The 16,202-nt window shown below is 46.0% G+C and overlaps 1 protein-coding gene across 2 annotated transcripts in view; it reads right to left on the bottom strand.

Annotated features, from left to right (window-relative positions):
- Window positions 1-16,202, bottom strand: part of PHF3 (PHD finger protein 3) — a 909,072-nt gene that overhangs the window by 724,111 nt on the left and 168,759 nt on the right. For both annotated transcript variants that reach the window (XM_069606191.1, XM_069606192.1), the window contains one exon: window positions 3,325-3,643. In XM_069606191.1, the coding sequence (XP_069462292.1) occupies window positions 3,325-3,643 (319 nt within the window). The remainder of the gene's footprint in view (window positions 1-3,324; window positions 3,644-16,202) is intronic.

Here is a 16,202-nt window from a genome sequence, read left to right as displayed (position 1 = left end):
ACTGGTTCCCAACATACTACTGCATCTGCATTACTTACCTGCATTGTTTGGTTCTTATTTGATGAAGTATACCAACTGAATATATTGGTGATTGTATATATTTTTATTTTAGAGCATTGTGTGATAGTACTACCGGTATCATTTTACTATGGGTTCTAAAGGCCTAAATAAATAACTATCCTTATACCCGACTGTCTACACTGAAATGTGTGCTATCCCGTGTGGCCTCAATGAGGGCTCCTGACCCCACACACACTACTGAGAATAAGCCTCGACTGATCATCCGTGTACCTTGATTGGGTTTTGGCTAACCTCTCAGAGCTCTGTTCATCATAACTAGGGTGGCCTCCTAAAATCTATACACCAGGCCAGATTCTAGAAATCCATCTTAACAATGGGGAGGGGACAAGTGGGGTAAGTAAATGGGGGTAGGGAAATGGGGGTAATCTGAACTGTCTGATGAACACAGGGTTCATAGATAGATTTGAGGTGATCTCTTTCTTCTGTCTCAGCAAGTGGAATCCCAAACCCCCCAGCCCCTTGTATGGGTTGTTCCCCTACCAAGGAATTGTAAATCTTTACAACTGGCGGTCAAGGTGGAGATAAGCCAGGCTGATCCTATGCCTGGCTTGAATAATAAAACAAGGAGCCAAGAGCTGCCAGTTCTTGGCAGGAGTCCTTTTTCTGGGAAGATGATATGTTCTGCTTCAGCCTTATTATTGAAGGCAGAGATATTGCTGTCAGTGTGTCGATGTATTCTTTGGGGAGGACCTCTTCACTGGTGGGGTGGGAGAGCCTATCAACCGCAAGCCTCATGAATCAACTGGGTGCCTTTCAGACAATCACCACTCCTCACATCCAGTGCAAGACTCGTATCTGTTGCAGAGGTTAGCAGGTGAGTAAAGTGGATCATGGGCCAATTTGTTAGCATCAGCTATCCCTGACAGAGGCTGCAATGTCTTGGGGAATATCAGTGACAAACATTGCAACATCCTGCCAGTGATTAACATTTCAGACTACCAGAACGGCATCAGTGTTGACATGTCTCAGTGAGAGGGTGCTATTTCGATTTAATCTTAAACCAAAATGGTCAAGTGCCTTATCCACCTTCACTGGGGGCACGAAAGAGCATGGGGATACACTAGCAGTGTTGAAATGTCAAATGTCTGCTACTGACCATGGCCATAGATAAGTGAGGCACACTTTCTACACTGCTGGGTAAATTAATTGGCATCTAGGCGCTTGTTCACTGGTATGGTATTACAGTCAGAGGGGGAGGCTATCCTAGACCATCTTCATCTCCTTCAAGATGTCAGACCATTGAGATTCCTCATTCTATCTGTCCTGACCGAAAATTAACTCTACCATTACCTCAGATTCCACCAGTGGGTGCACCAAAACTGTCAGGTTCAAAAATGCAATGATGAATAGAACTTGTTCTTGGAATGCCCTTTTTGATTTTGGTACTCCGTCATCCTCTGCTACCCATTCACCTTCTGCAGGTTTACTAGGAGATATGTCCCATGCATTAGAGAGCACATCCAGCCATCGGAGGAGGAGGCAAATATACCTTAGGTGGCAGTGAAGGCTTTCCAGGGAGTACCAGAGGAGGCAGAGACAGCTGTGGTGTGATACAGAGGTTGGTCGGTAGTGGAAGCTGCAATAGTAGTTGCTCCGGGGAAGCCAGCTGTGTCTGCAGAGGCTGATGAACCAGAGGATGTACTGGAGGAACTGGTTGTGGGACAGCTTGGTATAGCCTTAAAAATAATAACCTATCGTGAATAGCTTTATTTTTTATTTTGAGAAGTGTCTTCATCTTGGCCATAGGATGGTCTATCAATGATGTGATGAGCTGTCCCAAAAGGAGAGCACTTATTTTGTATGGCTCCGCTGATCGCGCTGCCAGCACAAGTGGCTCAGGACGATGGGTACAGCATGGAGTAATGCTTAGTAGGAATGGTAGGTTTGAGTACGATGGTTGTGCCCAGTCTCACACTGTGAACCCCAATCCCCTGAAAGGCATCACAATGCTTGTGGGAGCATCTTCCTAGCTGTCACCTTCCTCAATGAGGGTTACCCTATAGTCAACGGTCAGATATTCATGTTGAAAGCTTTTTCCCTTCTCTACCCTCTTTCTTAATACGCGCAGAGACCTGTGGCGAGTGCCAAATGCATCTAGGGGTTGCTTTGGTGTGGTATAGTTAAAACGGTTTCCACAGCAGGCAGGTTTATAGATACATTTGCAGCGGCTACTTCAGTTGTCTGCATCACTGGTTCAGGAAGCGCCAGGGTTACAGCTACATGTCTGCTCTTAGAGACCTCAGTGCTCGTAGAATAAGAGTCAGTTATAGGGATTCATGTATAGGCCCCCTGAACAAGGTTTTGATCCACGACCATAAAGGATCTTAAGGCATTCAGCCTCTCGAACAGTCTTCTCCTGCTCTTGCAGTACCTCGGGGCTTTTGCCAGTATTAAGTTGTGTGGTGCCAGTACCTTTTCTTAGGCTCTTCACAAATTAGAGTACTTTGTGACTTGCGAAACAGATGAGCCCCTCTGATGAACCATTGAGGACTAATCAGTGAGATGGGGGTTTGAAGAAAAAGTGGTGACTTCAGTAACCTTCACAAAAGAGCGTTGCAGGCCCCAAACAGTTTCCACCAATTATCTGGGCATAAACACTCATGTCCAGGCCAAAGAAAAAGCTAACCATAGGGCACGCAGTGATGAATCCTGAGCTATGGGGCACAGAAAGGGGGAGGTTTTTGTTTTGAGAAAAAGAAAAAACGTGAAGCATCAAAGTGCTGCAGCTGCCAAGGTTGGAACTCCATCAGTGAAGAGAAAACACTGGCAATTAATGGGGTGCAGGCATGTGGGAGGTAAAGTGTCAAGGTTGTGGCTGCATAGGCAAATTCACCCCATACAGTCTGTTGCATTTATGATAAACTACATTTTAATAGAAACTTCTAGAGTGTCGCTGTATTAATCTTTCAAAAGGCAGCATTATAGATAGAAGGAAGACCTGCTTGGGTTGATTTTTCTTGCAATTGCTTTAACTATTTCAAGACACAGTTAATTGTCAATAAGATCTACAACTCTTTTTGATATGGTGCACTCCATGTTCTATTACCTTTCCCATTTAATAAAATAATTAGATCATCTCCCAGTAGGACAAAAATACACCAAGGGTTTTAGTGAAAAGTACATCAGCCGATAAATAAGGACCAAATTCATGGGTGAATAAAAACAATACAGTAATATAGTACGCATTTCAGATAAACACATTCTGCTGCAATTTTACCCCCAAAAACAAATATGTTAAATTACCTTGTAAAAATGTTTAACTTTGTGCTTCACTGGTTCTTCTATCTGCTTTAATTCACCTGGTGAAACACTAAACAGTGGTTCCTTAGAAATTCCAGTGCTTTTGTAGTCAACAATTCTATTTTCTAAAGGCGGGTCTGTTTTTTCTGCGTGTTCCAAAGTGCCCTGATCAAAAGATTCAACCTTCTTATTTTCATCAACAGAACATTTCAGGCAGATGTATTCTTTACCATCGTCTCGCATTTGCTGTGCTTGAGAGAGGCTCATTCCAACACAGTCGCTATGAAACCAATCATCACATCCCCAGCAGCCCACCATAAACCTGAAAGAGAAAGAACACTCAAAATCACTTTAAAAGATCTACTCGAACTCAAAGTCTAACAGAGAAGCAGTTATGGTTAGCATGGTTCATAAAGGAGATAGATGAGGACAAACGTCAGTGAGGGTTCCAGCCTGCATTGCATAAAATCAAAGAGCAAATTAAGAACCTACAAATGAAAACAGATCTTTATATTTTATATTAAATTCATGGCCAATACATAAGAGAATAATCATCCATCCTACTGTAACTCAAAACCGTGCAGTAGTCCTGTTATTTACCAATTAAACTAACATTCAGAGGGAGCATTAAGCGTTTTAATTGTAAAAGTACCATAGAAATTCATATAGGAGATATAGAAGACTAGCTGCATTTGCAGATTTTAAGAGAAAAATATCAACGCCCGAGAACTTAACAGAAATCCTCTAGTTACAATGTACAAACCAATTCACAAGGATTACGAACGGGTTACAAATACCCCTCCAACAAGGCCACTTTAGCCAGCTCATGTATACATTGATGGGTGAAAAAACATACAAAGGAATTTTCAGGGGCTGTACATTTGGATGAATAATATCATGGTAGTACTGTGAGAGTGAACGGTTCCATTCTGGCCCTGTGGCACAAGTACTGAGAATTCTGATGGTCTTCAAACGTTTGTACTGGATTTTCCCTGCCAAGTCCTCACCTGGCACATCAGACACAAAAACAGATCTGCAATCCTTACAAACCAGAACTCGAGTTCAGTGAAGTGATAAAAAAATTACCCTTTCTGCCTTCTCCAGTGGTAGGAGTGCCCTTTAAATGGGCACAGCTCTACAAAAACTCCTCTACCTATAGGTGAACTTGAGTTGTACCATGGCATCATCCACGCATATTTCTACATAAAACTGAAAAGGAAGTATTATTACTCCAATGTCCATCTGTGCTGGCCCCAATCCATGTTTGGAATAACCCTCTCCAATACCCACCTGGGTGACGTTTCCACTTTCACTTTCAAAGCATGGTGGCAAGCTACATAAAAAAAGTGTCAGTGTGGGATGTATTTACCCATGCATCCGAGCCCTACCTCAAAACTGTGCAGTACTGACATGAAAACATCATGATGGCCAGAGCTTCCCAGAAAATGCACAGGGAAATGCAGGAAGAATAGGCTGCCACCCATTTTTGCCGATGTTATGGGCACAGAAGGACACTGCCTAAAACCACCATTGGACTACCCGCCCAGTAGTCTGAAACCTATGGAAATGGCAATGCTGATTGCCAAAAGCAAACCCATAATTGTGGGGAATTCATTTTCTTAAATCCCAAAAATGGGTGCAGTACCAGTACTCACCACTATCCAAAAGCCGGCAGTTTAAAACCACCCTGTGTTTCTCTGAAGGCAAGCCAAAGTGCCTATTTCAAACATTGCAATATGTGCAAAATATTCACTGAACACCAGCAGACATTTGGTAGAATGGAGTTTGGTGTGCCTACAAAATCTGGGAAATGAAGAGCCCAGAACAATGCTTATAACAAAACTGGCTGCGCTGTGGATTTCAGCAGTTTAAGTAAATTTGGACTGAAAGACACTAAAAAAAAATCTAAATGTTTAAATTGACTGAGTGACCTACTTTTGAGTGTCACATAGGTTGCAATTGTTTAAATGTCATAGTTTTAAACTTAGAATCAGCCTTCTAGCTGCATATGTAAAAATGTTTAGTTTTATTTGAATGCAGGAACTAGGGAACAAAAAGTAACATTTTATCTGAAACCTGGCTTAAGGAACTGAATTCTGCCTGGCAACTACCCCCATCAGGAGTGAAACTTGAGTCACAGCTGTGTTCCCAGGCCTAGCTGCCCTTTTGCTGCTCACACTAAGGATATGCCATCTATCTGATAATTGAATTACCTGTGCTCTGCAGGAAAGTGAACAAAGCCCTGTCCTGGCTCAGGCAAAGGTTTTATTGGCAGGAGTCGTAAATGGTCGTAAAAAGTGGCTTCCTCCTGAGGAAAGGGGAGGGGCACTGCCTGTGAGAGCAAGCTGGCTTGGCAGAACTGGAAAGACCAGTATTTCTACCTTGTGCTGAGAGGAAACCACACCCCTTTGTAGCCAGAATATTGTTTAGAAAAAGATGAATAACTCATAGTACGGACATGTGAAAATTTTATAAATGACACCATAATTCTTGTGATTTTTCTGCCCACATTTTAAGAGGTTTTTCGACCCGGTGGCGTGTTCAGGGGGGTTTTAGCGGAAAAGTGGATATTACTCTAAATGTATGCATGTTAAAAATCTGAAACTTCATCAGTTAATGTCCCTACTCCCTGCACACATGTATGTAAAGTTGGGTCAATGTCAGAAATTGCAAAATCAGTTAAAAAGTGAAATATGTGCCATTTCTGAATGCAAGCTCCCAGGAAGAGCAGAGTTTGAACAGGGGATACCTCCTGTAATGCATGATGGGTGCATATGATTTTAAAACAATATGTACCTCTGCAAATATGTATTTGTTTCAAATCTAGATTTGTGTGTAAGTTGACAGGAGGAGTGGACTTTCTGCAGGCTGTAAAATGACATCACTCTGACCCAACCTAGCTCCCCCATTCAAATGATAAATGGAAGTTTGACCAATTAGAAGCTGAGAGAGAGGTAGGGTCAGTGATGCTAGAACACACCCACATTCTAAACACATAAAAGCAGACAGACAGGACAGATAGGGACCTTCAAAATCCATCTGCCGCTGGAAGCTCTGCCGGAAAAATCCATACTTTACCTCCATCAAACCTCCAGAGAGCCAAACTAGAGACTTCAATCTATCCAGAACTAAGAGACCAGACCAGAGAGAAAGCAGTGCTGTACCCAGAGAGACCCAGACCAGCAGAGAGAGCTGACCCAGATCACTGTGAAGTGCAGAGGCCAGACGAGACCAGACCAGAGTCCAGTTTAAAACCCTGACCAGATCCGTGACGAGGCCCATTTCACTCAAGAATATAGTGTGAGTACATAGTAAAACTGTGTAGAACCCATCTCTTAGTTAAAATAATATAATTCAATCCATTTTAACCTAAGTAGAACTGCAGTTTAGCAATTGTGTTATCCTGCCATCATTTTTAAAGCTGAAAAAGTGTGCGTTTAAAATTTCAAATCTGAAAAACGACCTTTATTCAATCGTTCATATCTCCGCAACCGTTTGTGCTAGAGACTTGCAGTAACTTTCATTTTGAAGCTGAGATCCTAGGCTTTCCTAGGACCCCAAAACGATAGAGATAGTCCTTGTGGTTCCTCTGTAATAGCGCTCGGCGCATCCGCGAATTTTACCGCGATTTGCAAATTTCTTCACATGTAAAAACTGCTGCTGCTTGCCTTCCATTTGCCAGAATTTCGTTTAACCTGCTAACTATCCCTGCATCATTGCTAGTGTGAGCCTGGACTAATATTAACTAGATACCACTCACCCTGAACCTCTGAAAGGGAATGAAAAGCAATTTAGCATATTTTTTAATTCATTGCCAGCACATATCAAAGCAATTTGGGCCTGTGTTTTTAAACTTCTGTTGTCTAAGCTTGCCGGGGTGAACTGATTTACATTGATTGCATTTCTGAGAACTGTGTGTTTTCCTTCCATTTCCTTGCCTTGCATCAAGGGGGGGGAGGGGATTGCCAGAGAAAAGTGATTACATTGTTTGGTTGAAATCATATTGAGTATTTTCTGTACTGCATTCATTGAATATTGCATCCACCTGAGCTTACATAAAGCATCCTCTACCACATTATACTTTTGTTCCTATTTACCAGTGTGCTACCTTATCCATTTCATGTCAACTCATTAGTGATTATAAAGAAGTGTGCTAGTGCCAGATTCTCCGTTGTTGATCTTTATCATATCAGATTAAGTGTGCTATTCAATTATTAATTTATTATAAAGTGGGATATATATATCTATTGTTTAATTTATCAAATAAACCTTTTAACTTGCAAAACAGAACTACTTCTTGGCTCAGTGGGGTCAGGGGGATTCCAAGAGAGGGGTGTTATATAGGGGTAGTCATCCAGAACGCATGAACTGGACATAAAGATATATCAATAAGGGTTTTCATTCAGTATTATAGACCAGGCGTTGACTTAGCTGTAGTGTTGAATTGAATCCTCTTACAAATTGGGGGCTCGAGCCGGACGTTTGGGTTAGATTTACCACTTGTGCAGCTTAATACAGTGTGCTAACTGACGGGATACATACATCCGGTCGGATCACCACGCTGCATTACGCTGTGAAGCATTCCTCAAAAGGGACACTCCAAGAAAAGTTCTGTTCTGCAAAAATAAAATACAAACTTCTGTAAGTCAGGACAGAGACCAATCTCTAGAATGACGACCTTAGTAGACATGAAAATAGCCAGAGAGCACCTCTTGCATAAGCTATTTGTGAGAGGTGAATGGACCGAACAGGGCCAGGATGTGTGGTTGCAGGCCATCACACAACAGGTCACTGAAACAGGGTCAGATATATATAGAGATCAGGGTCCCTTACATGTGGCCCTGAGTGAACTATATATGGCTCCTAAAGCCAAAGAGGAACACAATAAGATTGCCAGGATAGCAGCATACCTGTACCTATATATGGGAGACATGCAGGATAGATGTGCTGAAAGCCAAAATCTGGCAAATAGGCAACAGATGGTGTTAGAGAAGGTCCAATCTGACCTGGTCTCTTCTGAGCAGAGGCTGCAGAGGAGCCAGGAGTCAGAAAATGACAGCAGACAGTACATCACTAAAATAAAGGAGGATATGGATGTGCTGCAAAAGGAAAAGTCAGAACAGGATACCAGATTTCTGGCCTTGCAGAAGGAACACCAAGAAGGTTTGGACTCCCTACTGCAAAGCCAGAAAAAGCTGGAGCAACAACTGGACTTCAACAGGGTATGTGCTGAGCAGGTAGTCACCCTGCAAGGCCACCTAGAGAGAGTGAAGGCAGAGAGCAACAAACTAATTCTGAAAGACCTGGATACCCAGGCAGAGTTTGATCAGGAGCGCCAGAATGCTGGTGCCTTCCAAAGGCAAAGGGACGACCTGGCGGCACAGATGCAGGCTCTTAGTCAGGAAAGGGATACCTTAGGCCAGGAAGTCTGCCATTTAAAAAGAAAAATGGAAGAAAATCACCTGGCCCACCAGGGACTGGGTGACCTCCAAAAAGAACACCAGAACTTGTTAGAGCACACCAGGAGGGTGGAGGATGCTCTAGCAAGAAAGGAGCAGGCCAATATGGACATTGCTCAGGAGGTAACCCTCCTGCAGCAAAGACTGGCCCAGTTCTCTAGGACCAACCAGGAAGCACAGAGGGAAAATGAGGCCCTCTGTCAACACAATGATAGGCTCCAACAACAGGTAGCGATGCAGGAGAGACTGATAGAGTCGAGTAAGGCCTTAACAGAGGAACTGAAAGCACTAATGCAGGCTCTTGCATTGCAACAGGGAGCAGGGGCGGATAGAGATGAGGTTCGCTGGGAAATGGAAACTCCGGAGCATAACCTCAGGAGCCCTAGTACCAGAGGCCCTCATACCTCTCAGTCCCTGGACTCTGCCACCCCCATGTCCCCTGGCGCACGTGAGCACAGGGCCGCAGGGATGGCAGATTACTATCCAGCTAAGAGTATGGGGCTCATAGGCCAGTACCACTCAGGAATGGAGGGGTGGGCATCCGGGTATGGGCACCCAAGTACAGTACAGTTCAATGGGGAACCCCAGGAGAGTAGGCCCATTAAGGGCATCCTGAAAACCTCTGCCCAGTTAGGTCAGTGGAGGGGGTACCCATCAAATCCTGGCAGCAAGGAGGAATCTGAAGACTCCTCTGAACTGCGCAGGACACAGAAGACCAGGTCCCCACATTCTGCCAGCCATTCCCAGGCTCGCAGAATCCGGGAAAACCTGGAAGAACAGACGGGAACCTCTGGGAGCAGTGCCTCTGAGTCCGAGGAAGAATGGACAAGGGTTACCCGAACCAAAAAGGCCAATAAGGCAAAAAGGGCCTTGCTTAAGGACCCCTTAAAGCAGATTAAGGCGATCAGGAGCGTCATCACGCCTTACCATAAGAACGCTAAGTATTCTGTTTGGGAACACTTAGAGTTGTTTGAACAAATGATGGAGACTTTCCATTTGAAGGACAGCCAAAGCTGTATTCAATATGTAAAGTGGACATTCTCCCCGGAATACTCCAGTTTCTTTGCGGGGCTGGAGGACCAAAATCATTTAAGATGGTCCACATATAAGGCGGCCATCCTGAAACATTTTTCTGTTCACAGAAATCCTCAAGAGGCTCGCAAGGCAGCCTACAATTTGCAATGTGGGGAGGATCAGGCCCCACAAGAATTTGTGCAGGAGTTAAAGCGGGCTTTTGCACAGACCACAAGAAGGGTGCGCACGGATAGCAGGGAATTTATAAATACGTTTTTCCATGCCTTGCCCAAATATATCATGACCCAGCTCGTGAGGGATTTTCACGAGAAAAGATCTTTAGACTGGGTCATTGAACAGGCTACCCGGATCTATGAGGTGCAGAAACCGATAGATAGCAAAAGTAATGCCCAGAAAAACCCCAAAGCCAACAGCACCCCTGCTGCTGCCAAGGTGGCAGAGGTAAAGGTCACCCCCGTTTTGGATTTGGAAAAGGGGGGGCCTAAAAACCTGCCTGCACCTAATAATGCTAGGCCCAGGAGGTCCTCGGGTCAGTCACAGACAGGGAGCCAAGGAGGCAGCCCCACAAATGGGGTCCCTCGCTCTCCTGATTATGTAAGTCCCCGTTACAAGGGAAATCGACCCATCCTGGGTTATGTGTGGACTCCTCCAGCCCAAGGGGGGGATCCAGACAAGCACCTAACCCAGGGAACTTCCCTCCAAACTTCCCACAGGAGGGCAGAAATTTACCAAACCCTGGGCAGAACTTTTTCCCCAGATATCCACCCGACTTTCAGCCCCAAAACCATCCATCCTTCTTTCCCCAATTCCCTGAGCCCAGACCACTGAATCCGGGAGAGGGGAGGCCAAGGGTGGAGGGGTACCCAAATCTTCCCAACCCGGGGTATTACCAGAGGAGGGACAGCTACCCTTCCCGGGATCAGCCCAGGGGAGAAAACAGGGCCCCGTATCAGCCTGAGCGGGTTTCCCAGTTAGAGCGCCAGGTTCAAAACATGGCGCGGGATCTGGGTCACATACTGAGGGCTCAGCAGAACCCTCAGACCGGCATGCCGGCGCAGAACGCACCCAACTCTGGACCTGGTGCCCCAGAACAATGACGGGGGCAGCACCCCGATAACTCACCGGTTCCCAGGGAGGAGGCACAAAGGGAAGGGGGGTGTAAAGCCTTGGAGGAAGCTTCCTTCCTTACTTGTAAACAGCCCCTGGAAACCCAGGAACCGGAAACAAAATCTCTTGCCCCTGAAAGTCTGCCTCCCAAGGAGCAGAGGGGGGGTAGGAGAAACAAAAGACCCAAACAGACTCAGTTTGAGGAGGAGGTACAGATCTTCCAATTTGAGGGAGAGGGATCCTCAGAGGATCCTGAGAAAAGGATCTTCTCCTTCAGAGAGGGGGGAACTCCTCCCAAAGAAAAATGGGTCCCTAGGAATGCAAATCCAGACTGGGGAGATGTGGAGACTGAGCTACCGCCGCCCACCATCTCATCCCAGAACCAACAGCAAGGAAATCCCCTGGTTCAAACCCATCCTGGTGACTGCCTCCAAAAAGGGGGGGGCGGCCCAGAACCGGAGCCAGGGGAACCCACAATGGCTCTGATCTCCAGTTGCCAACTTTTTCTTTCAGATTCCCAAGGCTCTCCACAGAATTCTGCCCAAAATTCTTCTCTCGCGATGTCCAAAACCAGAAAATTAGCCCACCAGTTGTCCAAAAATGTACATTATCTGTGCCCCCTTGAGGAGAAGGAGGGAAGATATTATGCCCCGGTACAAGTACAGGGGCAGGGTACAATCTCGGCACTGGTGGACACTGGATCTCAAGCTACCCTTCTGTCCAGAAGGGCCTTTGACGAACTGAATGCAGGAAGGGGAGAGAATTACCAAATTCCTCTCACCTCTCTTCCGGGACAACTACAGAACTTTGACGGGAAGGAAATTCCTGTTGAGGGGACTGCAGACTGGGACATTAAAATTGGGCGACATAAGTTGAAACACCCGGTCATAGTTGTGACCCCAGAGGGCACCCCTTGTTTACTAGGGAATGACCTCCTGAGAAGGTTGTCACCCCTAATAGATTGTGTAAACGAGGTCCTCTGGACCCAGACTAGCCGACCAATAAAATTAAAACAGAGTGTCAACCATGTTAGTTTAAACAGCACCTGCCACATGGTTGAACAAAAATCTGACCAAGTAGAATTTCACTTCCAGAATAACCAGATTCCAGACGTGACAGTAATAGCAGTAGGACAACAGACTGGTGATGGGGGGTCCTCTCTATTTCTGAAAATCAACCTTCCTTCCAGTTTAAGGTGGTATTCCACGCTGGAAGGAAACACTCTGAAATTCTATACCAATCCACAACCTGAAACTCCCACTCCTATAGTCCAGAAAGATGTGAAATCAGCTCAGAGCCTGGCTGATATTCAGCAAATTGGAGAGCAGTTGTTCATCCCTGTTCAGTTAAATGATGGGAAGGACTCTGTTCTCGCTCGAGTGTGTGTGAACAACGGTAAGAGCTTCATCAGCGAAGCCATGTTTCGCCAACTCCCAAAAGATCCAGCCATTCCCACCTTCAAACTGATAGACAAATGGGAAATGGACCTGGAAGCACCTAATTCCAAACATCTCCTGCCAAGCAGGTGTATGCTCAAAATCTCCATTGGCAACAAGAGCATAGTCCACAATTGTTGGGTCGTGCGAGACGTCCCTGCCGCCTTTTACTTAGGCAGTGACATTCTCAATCGCTTTGCCATTAGTTTGGACCTAATAAACTTCAAAGCTTGGTCCCGATTAGCGGATAATCCCATGGGCTTTGATGATCCAGAGAAAGCATTTAGGTCAGCTCAATTGCTACCTTATGCAGTTGAAATTCAGATCAAAGAGGAAGTCACCATCCCAGAAAGGACTCGACAATTCTCCCTGGAAGTGAAAGTTAAAAGAGGACAACATTTGAAAAACCCTGATGCTTACATACATCTAAACGCTTCTCTCCGACAGCAAGGGTTGGGGGGAAAACCCAACTCCATTAGTCAACATAGAACATGACACCATTCTAATAGAGGTGGATAACAGCGACTTAAAGAGTATTACTCTAGCCGCAGGCACCATTATTGGAATGGCGGTTGATGACCGACATTTTTCCATTGATTTAGGTAATGAACTGTTAGGACCAATCCCCAAGGACTGTGTTGACAGTGACAGTGAGGACAATACAACACCAGACAGGATTTTCACCCGGCATGGGGGGAACTTCCTGGTGTACACTTCCTGCCCCTATGGTAAGGAAGATGTGACGTGTGACTTCAGGAGGGATGAGGTGATTTTCCAGGTACATGAGGGCTGCCTTTCCCACCTGAAGCCTCCGGTCCAAATCAGCACTCTGACCAGGGACTTCTCCACCCAGCTGGAGGAGGCCGCGGAAATAGCCAAACCAGAAGTCTTTCCAGGCTTCCGGCAGATGGTGGAAGAGAGAGTCAACCTAGCTGATGCCTGTGTGACTCTGGAACAAAAGCAAAAGTTGAAACAAGTTTTCTTGGATTTCCAAGATCTCTTTGCGGTAGACTCATTTGACTGTGGTCGCACTGACATCCACACAACAACAATCCCCACGGACCCTGGCATGACTCCTGTATTTGTGAAGCAATATCGTTTGCCTCTCGCATCAATGGAGTCCCTTACTGAAATAATTAAGAACCTTGAGTCCAGGGGAATAATCCGTCCAGTCCACAGCACCTTCAATAATCCGGTGCTGGGAATATTGAAGCCAAACGGCCAGTGGAGACTCTGTGCTGACCTCAGGGAGCTCAACAAACGGGTCCATACTTCCCGATGGCCTCTCCCCTACATTGACCAAGGGCTGGCCCAGATCCAGGGGTCACAGGTATTCACTGCAATAGACCTGACCAATGGATACTGGACTGTGCCTGTCAGTAGGGAGGACCAATACAAGCTGGCTTTTACCTTTGGGGGCCAGCAGTACACATGGACCCGGACTCCCTTCGGATACCTCAACTCCGGCAATGAATTCAACATTTTCCTACATAAGGCCATGCCCGACCTGGGTGCGAGGGGTAACCTGGCTTATGTAGATGATGTCCTCATCAAAAGTTCATCTGTGGAGGAACACATAGCGGAGATCCGTTATGTTCTGACACAGTTGAGGGCCGCCGGAGCAAAACTTTCCTTTCAGAAAGCACAGTGGTGTAGAACCCGTGTTAATTTCTTGGGGCATGAGATTACTCCTCAGGGCCTCTGTCCCCAGGAAAAGAAAGTGGAAGCACTTCAGAAACTGAAAGACCCCACAACTCTGCGGGAACTAAGGAGCCTCCTTGGACTGACTAATTACAGCAGAAAGTTCATTGAGGGCTACGCAGAGATCACCAGACCCCTGATTCATCTCCTGAAGGGGGGGGTCAAGTGGGAATGGGGTCCAGAACAATCCGAGGCAGTAAGACAACTCAAGAGAAGCCTCTCACAAGCGCCTTGCCTAGCTTACCCTGTCAGAAACAAGGAGTTCTTCCTGGAGACAGGGTTCTCTAATACGTGCTTGACGGCCGTATTATACCAAAAGCATGACAAGGTCAATAAAGTAATCTCCTATGCGAGCAAAACTTTATCCTCTGTGGAGGAAAAATTCAACGATTGTGAGAAGGCACTCCTGGCAACGGTGTGGGCATTGAAGAATTACCGCCCGTTTATCCAGGGGGAACACATCATAGTGGAGACTCCACACCAGCCTCATGTGAGTAATTCCCGAATTACTTCCTGGATTCTGTCAATGCAAGGCTTTCCTGTGGAGGTCAGATATGGCCAAAACAAGAAGAGTCCCCTCGCGCAAGGTCTGGCTGACTTGCATGATTGTGCCAGAGAAAACTGTCTCGAGGACGAAAGTCTAAAAATAAAGGACAACATGGAGGCATACCTTAATTCCCCACACAAAGTCTTTGAAGAAGACAAGTGTGGGGGAATGCCCACTGTCTATGTGGATGGATGCTCTTACCATGTTGACAACGACGGGGAGAAAGAACTGGTGGCTGGCGTAGGGAATGCATGGGTGAATGAGTCCCCAGAACCCTCCGCTGGATACAAAATTGGTCCCCGAAGTAGTCAGGTGGCAGAATTGATGGCTGTGCATCAGGCCATCCTCACTGCTGTCCAGCATCAACTCCACGAACTGGTCATAATCACAGATTCGGATTATGTACGGAACGGGTTCGTGGAGCACCTGGTTAATTGGAAAACCAGAGGCATGTTATGTGCTAACAACAAACCCTTGAAACATGGGAAGTTGATCCAAAACATTGATGATCTGGTCACATCGAATGGGATGACCATCTATTGGAAGAAGATTAAGGGTCATTCCAAAGTAGAGGGACCAGACAAAACTGGAAATGACTTAGCTGATCAGCTGGCCAAAACCGGGGCCATCCAAGGGGATCGAATTGAGATTGAGTCCCTGTTGGGGGAAATCCAGGTCACTGCTATCACTAGGTCCCAGACAAATGCTCACAACGACCTTTCAATTGCACAATGGAGTAAGGAGACCCCTGATGCTGATTTGATTACCGCTCAGAAGGGGGATCCAATAATTGGTAAATTTTACCAGCACCTTGAGGACCCTGAGAACTTTCCCCTGACGGATACCGATTACATTGGGAAAGAGGACCTAAGAGTGTTGATGAAATGTCCAAAAATGTTCCGGATCCAAGACGGTTTGCTGGTAAGGAAATCCAAATCTGGCCACGATCAGTGGGTGGTTCCTACCTCATTCCGAAGCCTGATGTTAAGTCACGCCCATGATGCGGCCACCGCCGGTCATAGGGGGTTTCACACAACACTGGAAATCTTAAGAGAGGTTGCATACTGGCCACACATGGGCCAGGACCTCAACCAATATTTGAAGGGTTGTCTTGTGTGTGCACAATTTCAGCCATCATCCCTTACGCACCGGGCGCCTTTACAAAAGAGGGGAATGACACTGCCATGGTCGGATTTACAAATCGACTTTGTAGGCCCTGTGATTCGCTCGGCTAGGGGGAATAAGTACATGTTGACTGTGACATGCTTGTTTACCAAGTGGGTGGAATGTCTCCCAGCCCCAAACTGCAAGGCAGAAACGGCAGCTGCCTTGATGATTAACCACATCTTTTCCCGTTTTGGTCTACCTCAAAGGATTGAGTCAGACAGAGGTAGCCACTTCACCAGTGAAGTAATGACAAAGATGTGGGAGATACTGGGGGTCAAGAGAAAGCTGCATATTGCTTATAGACCAGCTTCTTCTGGGGCAGTAGAGAGATATAACCGGACAATTGTGAGCATATTAAAGAAGTTTGTGGCAGATTCTGGGCCAAGTTGGGATATCCGATTACCTCTGGTCCTAATGGCCATCAGATCT

Source organism: Ambystoma mexicanum, chromosome 4p, assembly GCF_040938575.1.
Source record: "Ambystoma mexicanum isolate Mex_15411 chromosome 4p, UKY_AmexF1_1, whole genome shotgun sequence".
Lineage (NCBI taxonomy): Eukaryota > Metazoa > Chordata > Amphibia > Caudata > Ambystomatidae > Ambystoma > Ambystoma mexicanum.
The sequence above is the reverse complement of the archived record's forward strand: the minus strand, read 5'-3'. Positions and strand labels throughout refer to the sequence as shown.